The sequence below is a fragment of the Lepidochelys kempii genome, chromosome 9 (genome assembly GCF_965140265.1).
Source record: "Lepidochelys kempii isolate rLepKem1 chromosome 9, rLepKem1.hap2, whole genome shotgun sequence".
NCBI classification, from domain to species: domain Eukaryota; kingdom Metazoa; phylum Chordata; order Testudines; family Cheloniidae; genus Lepidochelys; species Lepidochelys kempii.
This window is the reverse complement of record NC_133264.1, coordinates 22,579,931-22,590,333: the sequence shown is the minus strand read 5'-3', so window position 1 is coordinate 22,590,333 and position 10,403 is coordinate 22,579,931. Positions and strand designations below refer to the sequence as shown.

General features: G+C 44.6%; 1 protein-coding gene across 2 annotated transcripts in view; it reads left to right on the top strand.

Annotated features, from left to right (window-relative positions):
- Positions 1–398: 398 nt before the first annotated feature.
- The window catches only part of SCHIP1 (schwannomin interacting protein 1), a 114,805-nt gene continuing 104,800 nt past the window's right edge, over positions 399–10,403 (top strand). Inside the window, exons 1-2 of one of the 2 annotated variants that reach the window (XM_073359539.1) lie at positions 399–618; positions 935–1,594. In XM_073359539.1, coding sequence (XP_073215640.1) covers positions 953–1,594 — 642 coding nt within the window. In that variant the 5' untranslated portion in view covers positions 399–618; positions 935–952. Of the gene's footprint in view, positions 619–934; positions 1,595–10,403 lie in introns of those variants that run through there. The other variant, XM_073359540.1, reaches the window with a different exon arrangement.

The following is a 10,403-nucleotide window of genomic DNA, read 5'->3' as shown; positions in this document are numbered from 1 at the left end:
CGAAAAAGAAAGCAAATGAATGAGAGTTGAAGGGGTGGTTGGATTCCTGCCAGCTCGCAGTCTATCTATCAGAAGCTGCTCCAAAGTTCATAGGATCACAATGTGTTTCTTCTTGCACACACACACACACACACACACACACACAAAAAAGACAAGAAAGGAATTTGTGACCGTGCCTTACCTGAGTGCAGCTTATTGTTGGCGGGCCAGGCTCTCGTGGGCACAGCGTTAGAGGGGAGAGGGTGCAGCCCTCACGGGCTCTGCCTGGGAAGGGGCAGTAAAAAGAGAAACAGCCATTCTACAGGGGCTCCCCCTCCCCAGTCCCCGCATGAGCTGCAGCTCTGCGTCTTGCCCAGCTGTACCGCAGGGGGCGGTGTGAGCACCAGCCTCCCCGTTGCTTCTTACGCCGGCAGCGTGGGGACGGGACTTCATGCCACGGCTGCCGGCCGAGCTCCCTCCCGCACCCCCCGTTTGGCTGCGCTGCGCTGCCGGCGGGCCCCCGGCTCAGCAGCTGGACGCGGCAGCCGGGAAGTTGCAGCCGCCGCGCTATGGGGCCAGCCGCCTCCTGACCACACCATGGAGCCCTAGCGAAGGCGTCTGCCCCTCCTCTGCCTGGGGGTGAGCGCGCCGGGTCCGGAGATCCGCTCCCCCAAAGCGGGCGCAGATGCTTCCCCTGGCCGGAGCGCGGGGGAGGCGGCAGGAAACTTTGGGAGAGTCGGGGAAGCCCCTGGCCTGGGGAGGGGGCGAGGCGAGAGCCCCCAGAGCAGCCCCCCGCCCCCGGTGCAAATCGGGACGCGGCGCTCGCTGGGGGGGCACAGCCGTGGCCGGGCTTTCTGTGCCCGCAGGCGATGCGCTTCCCGCGGGCGGCGGCCAGACAGGAGGCGGCTGGTTCCTGCTCTCTAATCCGCTGCGTGTTTCCTTCTCTCCCCCTCAGGATTACCGCGAGGATGGGATGGATTTAGGAAGCGACGCGTGCAGCAGCCGCTCCAGCTCCGAGTCCGGCTCCAGCAAAGTCACCCCTTGCTCGGAGTGCAAATCCTCCCCCTCCCCCAGCAGCCTGGACTTGGCGGCCCTGGAGGACTCGGAGGAGGAGGAGGGTTACCTGGGGTACGGAAGGAAGGGCACTGCCGCGTGGGAGGAGGACCGGCTCTGCACCGCCGGCTGCGATGCCACGGCTGCCAAGCGAAGGAGTTTGGCGGAGGAGCTGGAGGATGTGAGAAGCACCAGCGGCGCCAACCCCACCATGCCGCCCCCCGCCCCCAACGGCAACCCCCCGCCCCACCGCCCGCTCCCGCCCCAGGACCTCCGGCAGAACGGCAACGTGGTGCCCGCCGGCCGCAGGACGGGGCACCGCGGGGCGGGCGGGCGCAAAGCCCATCTCCAGAAAGCCCAGCCGGCTGTGGGGAGGCTCCGCGGTGGAGGGGGGGTCGCCCCCGGGCACCCCTTGGACAGCTCCGCGGGGGGCACGTGGCTGAAAGAGCAGGAGCCCCCGCTCCCGACTATGGACTGGGAGGCTTTGGAGAGACACCTGGCAGGGTTACAGTTTCAGGAACAGGAGGTACGAAACCAGAGCCAGAAAACAAACTACACCTCAGTAAGTTGGTCCCCGTTATCTGCAAGGTCTGTGGCTTTGGGGAGGGAGCGAGGGAAGGCGAGTCAGAGTAAAGGGAATTACTTATGGTGACAAGATATGTTACTAGGCAGTGAGTCACACGTCCCTCGCAGAGATCCGTACGGAGCATTGCCATAGATGGTAATTGAGCAAATCGCTGTTGCCCTTTAATTGTGACGGGTTTTTTCACCCTTCCGACCTGGGAGGGCAACTTACTGAATGCAGCATTGTTGCTGGTAAGAAGCTTCATTGTGTGTGAATCTAGATCTGTCCCCTTTCTTGCAGATCTGCAAAGAATCTGCAGCGTCTTTCATTTGTTCAGCGGTGGAAGGAATAGCTTGCCTCTGATCTGCCCGCCCCTGGCCTGAGGATCAGGGAGTCAGGGGTGCCTCTGTGGAACAGAGCAAGCTGATGACTCAGTGGCCATTTGTAATATATTGTGATTGCTGAGATTTTGGTGGGGCTCAGTGGCACTTCCTGTTTCTTATCAGACAGGCACCTGGCTGGATACAGGAAAGCTAGACAACGTGGGTGGCATCAGGAGCAGGAGTGGGTGGAATTAACATAAGCAGGAGTCTTAGGCCATCTAGTACAAGGGTTCTCAACCCTTTTCTATAAAAACTCCACGCCTGTCCCCCCCTTCCCGTGCCACAATAACTGGTTTATATAAAAGCCAGAGCTGGCGTTAGGGGGTAGCAAGCCAAATAGTTGCCTGGGCTCCACACCACAGGGGCCCTGCAAAGCTAAGTTGCTCAGGCTTCAGCTTCAGCCCCAGGTGGCGGGTTTGGATTCAGCTCTATACAGTGGGGCTTCAGCTTTCTATCCTGGGCCCCAACAAGTCTAATGCTGGCGGTGCTTGGAGGCCCCCCAAAACCTGCTCGTGGATCCCCCAGACACCTGTTGAGAACTACTGATGTCAGGGTTCCCTCCCCACTCTGAACTCTAAGGTACAGATGTGGGGCCTTCAGGAAAGCTCCCTAAACTTATTTCTACCAGCTTAGGTTAAAAACTTCCCCAAGGCACAAATCCTTTGTCCTTGGACGGTACGCTGCCACCCCCAAGTGATTTAGACAAAGAATCAGGGAAAGGACCACTTGGAATTCCTATTCCCCCAAAATATCCCCCCAAGACCTACACCCTTTTCCTTGAGAATAATATACCAACCAAATAGGTAAACCAGATTCTTAAAAAAACAGAACTTTATTATAAAGAAAATAAAAGTAAAAGAAGCACCTCTGTAAAATCAGGATGGAACGTAACTTTACAGGGTAATCAGATTCAAAACACAGAGGATTGCCCTCTAGGCAAAACTTTAAAGTTACAAAAAACAGGGATAAACCTCCCTCTTAGCACAGGGAAAATTCACAAGTTAAAAGCAAAAGGTAATCTAATGCGCTCTGCCTTATTTACTTACTCTTTTTGCAATATACAGACTCACTTTAGGATGGTTTATAGGAGAAGGAGTTTTCTGACTTGGTGCTTCTCTGCTTCCCAAGAGAATGCACAAACAAAGCCCCCCTCCCCAGATATGAAAGTATCTTCTTTCCCCATTGATCCTTTTGGTCAGGTGCCAACCATACTTCCCAATATGGACCTGGCCCAGTGAAAAGAGTCAGTATCTTCTTTTTGAAGGGTGGTTTCCTGTTTGCTTTATTTTGAGGTATAGCAACAATTTCAACCCAAGCATTTAAATCTGTACCTTAGGCAAGAAGGATTGCATACTTTAACTTAGCTAAAGTATGTGGCAACATTACACCATGCTTGTAACATTACACCATGGTACCTTGCCTTGGGGTGTGGTTTGAGTATACAGGGCCTCAGGCTACTGGAAATTGGATGCCTGCACTTTGACTTTACAGCATGAGGACAACTAACAGCGTTTCTCAGAGTAATTGGGATTGCTAATACTAAAAGAAGGAAGAGGATGCTTTCTTTGCCTTGTAGAACCTGGTTATAAGACCCCCACTTTGTTTCAAATGTGTTTCCTTTAATCACTGCTGTATAGCAGATTTTCATAGCTATTCTTTTCATCAGCATTCAGCAAATATCTTTAAGCAGCAACCAAAAATTATCATTGCTAGACACAAAGTTATTACAGTGTTAGGAAAAAACATCTCCTGGTAACTGTCCTAATGTCTATATTTTATTTTGAACAGATTTTAGAAAGTATGAAGCTAATGAACAACATTTTGCTTGTATTCTGTTGTTGTTGTTGCAACTGTAACAAAATAATACAATGGCTTTTAGTTTCAGCAATAAGAGATGCTGATGTCATTTTATTTTAAGTATGACCTAGCCTTGTTGAGGATTTTATATATTCTGTGAAAGTTGTCTTTATATGTGTGAGCGTATGTATGTGTGTGAATTTAGGTGCCTATTCTTTGAGGGTTTAAGTGGCGTTGGCTTCCCTATACAGCTCTACCAATGAACTACACTCCTAACTGGCCAGAGCAGTGGTATTCCAGTCCTGGGCTGCTGTTGAGCAGAGACTGTCACACAGAGTAATGGCAATTTATTTTATTTTATTTATTTTTGTGTGAGAGCTGAACAAAATCCCCTAACAGCCAGAATGAAAACATCAAACACGTTTTTGCTTGAAACCTGACCCAGAACTGGAACCTAGTACTCCAGAGATTTAAGAACCACAGTCAAGGTGGAAACTACTTCTATTATATAACTATTTGGAAGGACAAATACAGTATATTGTGAAATCTCATACTATATGGTTTAGTATACAAAGTAATAATTTTTGAATCTTTCTGGAAGAAAAAGAAACTAGCACATATTTATTCTCCAATAAGCAGGTGTCAGTGGTGGTTTGGGTGTACAGCATTCTGTTCAGGGAGATATGAAATCCCATTAATTAAGAATCGTTTTTATAATATGTAAATTAAAAGATGGTATGACATTCCCTAAACTTTTCTCTAAAACCATTGAAGGTACAGTCAAATACTGCTTTATGATAGACAGTAAGACTGATGTATGCTCTGTTAACCTCCACTTTATAACTTCACTTTCCTAGGGCTTGATTCTGTAGGGTGCTCTGCAACCTCACTTCTTAACTGATATCAGCTGAAGAGAGGGCGCTGACTACTTGCAGCATTGGCCTTCTAGTTAGGCATCTAGGACTTTATATCATACTTACTATGTTTTGAAATGACGTTGAATGAATCATTCGTTGAATATTACAAATGATTTTTGAAAAATCTTGTGGTTATTAGATATTGTAATTAGTACAGTCTGGTAGAATGACAGCTACCACACAGTATATTTTTAAAAGACCAGACTTGGAACTAAGGGTGAGCTACTAACAGCAGCATGTAGAGGGTGTGGGAATAAAATCACTAATCCCAGAGCTTTTTAGGTGGTCTTGTAATTGATAGTGGCTTATTCAGAAACTAAGCTTTTTTTTTTTTTTTTTAAGTTGTTTCTCTCCTTTATTGTTATGATGATGATCTTAGCAATGTAAACTGATGTACTCTTACTTTTGGTCACTCAAGCTTACAGAAAACCATCTCTAACTAAGCAGCAGCAGCAAATGTAGGAACTCTTTCTTTCTAGTTGGGTGCTTGCTTAAGTGAGGTGTTACCCTGAAAGATTTTTGGATCATTGCCATTCGTAATAATTTTAGCACTTACATTTCAGAAAAAATGTTAATTGGAGCCAGTGCCCTAAAAAAACAAACAAATATTATCTGTCTTGGACCTACTCTTCCCCTTTATCTAGTATTAGTGCTTTGACCACGCTTTCTCCAAACCAGGCTCCTCCCATTACACTACCTGTACTTGGCGTAGCACCTTGCCTCCCGCCTGGAGGATGAGCACATAGGTCCTCTTTGTTTAGCTGCTACAAACACTGATCCCTATGCAAGGGATTTCATGGAAGCCTAATCTGTGTTACAGAATTGCACTGTGGTTCCAATGTTGGAAGTTGCACTTTGGGTGCCGTACTGTCTCACACAGACACGCTGCACTCCTTGTAAGTATTGCAGTAACACTGCTTTCTGTAGATCAGATCAGGCTAAGGAGACTGGCCTTGCATCTCCAGAGACACAGCACATGCACGTCTTCTTTCCCTCTTTCTCATTGCTGAGCTGCCTGTCAGCTTAAGCCCATAGTTGGCATTTCCTATTTTTATAAATGTATCAGTTTTATGGCATGTGAGGTACTGGAAGAATTCCTGATAATTGTAACCAATTTCCCCTCCTGCAGTTTTCCAGCACCCGTGGGAACAACAATGTGTGTAGCTCGTTGTGGCAGCCTTTCTCTTTTTCCATGCATATTTCTATTTATGTATTTGAACATTTATTTGGCTTATGTGCCTCAGTTCTGTGAATCCATCAAAACCACTAAGCTACTGCAGGAATCTCATTTCTGTTATCTCAGTCATGGATCTGTTCCTTCTAATTAGCATCTGTGCCTTATGGGCATAGTTTAGGACAGGTAAGTACACTGTATTAGACTGTTTGAAGTGCAGATAGACTCATGGTTTTTACTGATCCTCACTTTCTATAACAGAGAAGGTCAGGGTGAGTAAATAGTGGGGAAGTGGGGGATCTCTGCTATCAAGGCCAGTTTAACAATAACTATTTTGCTGTGCTCTCCTGCAGTAACATTCTCTCTAACCTCCATTCACTCAGCTCTATTCCATCTTCAGGAAGGGTTTTCCCTTATTTCTTGGGGCATGTCTACACAACAGTTAAAAACCTGGGGCTAGCCCATGACAGCTACTCAGGTTTGCAGGGCTTTGGCTAAGGGGTCATTTATTGCGCCGTAGATATTTGGGCTTGGGCTGGAGCTCAGGCTTTAGGACTCTTTGTGGTGGGAGGGTCCCAGAACTTGGATTGCAGGTGGAGCTGGAACATCTACAGTACAATTAAACAGCGCTGCGAGCCTGAGCCCCGTGAGCCCACTTCTGCTGGCCCAGGCCAGCGTTGGTTGTGTAATTACAGTTTAGACTTGCCCTTTGAGGCGGGGAGCCCATGTGCTTCTTCCCCTGCTGTTTCTTGATACTGAGGGTTCTCTCCAGCCTCCCCATGATAGACATGAACAGTCATTCATCCAACCTGATGTTCGAGGTATTTCTCCTTGCATACATCTTCTTGGCTGTCAGGCTTTTTCGGACTGAGAAGGCAGAGGGAGGGGGAGACTTGAAGAGACTTCATGTCCTTATCTGTCTAGTTTGAAGTGAATTTCTCCCAAATTTTCCCAGGTTTTCTTAGAGTATGGGGGAGCAGGCATAGCAGAACACAAATGCCCCTTCTTCACCTTTCAGTCTGGTGCAATTTGAGAAAGCTACAGATCCTTCTTTTCAGGCCAGAGCTGCTGCTGCAGGTGAGGAATTGAGACACACAGAGATCAAGTTACTTGTTCACAGTCATACAGGAAGCATGTGGCAGAACTGGGAATTAAATCCAGGTTTTCTGAGTCCAGTCCAGTGCCATGTACGCAAGACTATACCCTCCTTTTCTTTATGAAATATTACATAATTAATTCTAGGTTACTTGCAGAAACCTATGACAGGAACTTCAGGTATAATAATACTAAGTAAAATATGAAGTCTTAGAAGGATTCAGATAGAGTTAGGATGCCTGATTTGACTGCTGCGGTCAGCTTCTAAGGCAGTGGTTCTCAAATGTCTGTAGTAGTGACCCCTTTCACACAGCAAGCCTCTGAGTGTGACCCCCTTATAAATTAACACTTTTCAAATATACTTAACACTATTATAAATGCTGGAGGTGAAGTGGGCTTTGGGGGTGGAGGCTGACAGCTCGCGACCCCCTACATAATAACCTCACGAGCCCCTGAGGGGTCATGACCCCCAGTTTGAGAGCCCCTGTGCTAAGGCATTATCGGCTAATTTTAGGTGACTCACCCCTTAAGAGAGTTTTGTAAACCCAGATAGAAACAGAAACGTTTTCATTGTTTTTTCCTGAATTGACAGGGTTTGTGTGGTTTTTTTTAGAAGTATATAAATATTCCTTGCATTGGTGAAAACTCAGGTATTTTCTTTGACCATTCAATATTTCAGGTCCTTACTCTCCCAAATACTCCAGTTTATAGTAGGTCATCTTCCTTTTTCAGAGTTTTGTTGATTAATTTGAGATTGCATCATCAGCTCTGATCTAGTGGTCCTGTTCACTTTAATACTCGTGTTTGAAACCAGATTTCAGGAACTGCTCTGACCAGACTCTACTGTAATATGGTTTGCACTAATCTATATCTATATCTCGCATTAATAAAAAAAGTTACAGTTGTGTTAAGAACTATGTTAAAGCCATGCTATAGGAGGTTAGTCTATGGCATGATTTCTGCTAATAATTATTCAGAAAGTGTTTCCTATCCACACTGAATGCTTTGCCCTTATCTGCGCTTACTCCCCACCACCACCCTGAAATTTCCCATTGTTGTTTCTCTCTGTAGCAGCAACAGTGGAAGCACTAATTACATCATTGTTTCCTTTTGCTCCCCCTGTCTGTTATATCCTTCTGTTTGCCTTCTGTCATCTTAGATTGTAAACTCTGTGGAACAAAGATCATCTTTTCATTGTGTTGTATCATATCTAGTAGGCTGTCGATTAATCGCAGTTAACTCGTGTGATTAACTCAAAAATTAATCGGGATTAAAAAAATTAATCGGGATTAATCACAGTTTTAATTGTACTGTTGAACAACAGAATACCAATTGACATTAAATATTTTGGATGATGTTCTACATTTTCATATTTATTGTGTTCTGTGTTGTAATTGAAATAAAAATGTATATTTTTGCTTACAAATATTTGCACTGTAAAAGTGATAAACAAAAATATTTTTCAATTCACCTCAAACAAGTCGTGTAGTGCAATCTCTGTTGTGGAAGTGCAGTTTACACATGTAGATTTTTTTTGTTTGTTCCATATCTGCACTTAAACACAAAACAATGTAAAACTTTAGAGCTTACAAGTCCACTCAGTCCTACTTCTTGTTCAGCCAGTCGTTCAGACAAACAAGTTTGTTTACGTTTACACAGCTAATGCTGCCCTCTTCTTAGTTACAGTGTCACCAGAAAGTGAGAACAGGCCGTTCGCATGGCACTTTTGTAACTGGCATTGCAAGGTATTTACTTGCCAAATATGCTAAATATTCATATGCCCCTTCATGCTTCAGCCACCATTCCAGAGGACATGCTTCCATGCTGATGATGCGCGTTAAAAAAATAATGTGTTAATTAAATTTGTGACTGAATTCCCTGGGGGGAATTGTATGTCCCCTGCTCTGTGTTACCTGCATTTTGCCATATATCTTATGTTATAGCAGTCTCGGATGATGACCCAGCATTTGTTGTTCATTTTAAGAACACTTTCACTGCAGATTTGACAAAACGCAAAGAAGGTACCAATGTGAGATTTGTAAAGATAGCTACGGCAGTTGACCCAAGGTTTAAGAATCTGAAGTGCCTTCCAAAATCTGAGAGGAATGAGGTGTAGACAGAGCATGCTTTCAGAAGTCTTAAAAGAGCAACACTCCGATGCAGAAACTACAGAACCCGAACCACCAAAAAAGAAAATCAATCTTCTGCTGTTGGCATCTGACTCAGATAATGAAAATGAATATGCGTCGGTCTGCACTGCTTTGAATTGTTATCAAGCAGAACCCGTCATCAGCATGGACACATGTCCCCTGGAATGGTGGTTGAATCATAAAGGGACATATGAATCTTTAGCGCATCTGGCACATAAATATCTTGTGATGCTGGCTACAACAGTGCCATGAGAATGCCTGTTCTCACTTTCAGGTGATGTTGTATACAGGAAGCAGGCAGCATTATCTCCTGCAAATGTAAACGAACTTGTTTGTCTGAGCGATTGGCTTTATAAGAAGTAGGACTGAGTGGACTTGTAGGCTCTAAAGTTTAATATTGTTTTATTTTTGAATGCAGGTTTTTTTAATGTAATTCTACATTTTGTAAATTCAACTTTCATGATAAAGAGTTTGCACTATAGTACTTGTATGAGGTGATTTGAAAAATTCTATTTCTTTTTTTATAGTGCAAATACTTGTAATCAAAAATAAATATGAAGCGAGCACTGTACACTTTGTATTCTGTTTTGTGATTGAAATCAATATATTTGAAAATGTAGAAAACTTCCAAAAATATTTAAATAAATAGTATTATATTATTGTTTAACTGTGCGATTAATCGCTATTAATTTTTTAAATTGCTTGATAGCCATAATATCCAGCCTAGTGAGCCCCAGTCACAGACCAGAGCCCCCTAGGCACTCTTGCACAACTAATATCCAGCCTTGTGTCTAGACTTGGTCTGAACACAATTGTTAAAATGCCTGCAGCCTCTTCTGTCTTGTTTATAATAGAGACACCACTGGTAGACTTGAACAGATAGCAGCAGCACGAGCAGCAGCAGTGGGAAATTATAGGACAAATTACTAGTGTAGACACATCCTAAAACTGTGCTGACTGTATTTTATGTGCTCATGATTGTCAAAGGAGCTTTAAAATAAAGCTCCATTGTTCTCCAAGGGAGCAATATCATATAATTTGTTAGATCATTTTTTAAAGAAAAAATATGCTTATACACATACTCTTCTGATGTGGGCTGTATTTAAACTAGCAGCTCTGAGGTTGGACATGTGTCATCTTACCAGTCACCTGAGTTATGAGGATACAAGTACAGGTGGTGGGGTCCGACGTCCTAGAGTAAGGGAATATTTCTGGGACTTTTTGGATCCCTTGGAGAAATTTAAATTCCTTTAAAACTTTAATCTCTCTCAGACTTGCACAGTGTGTTGA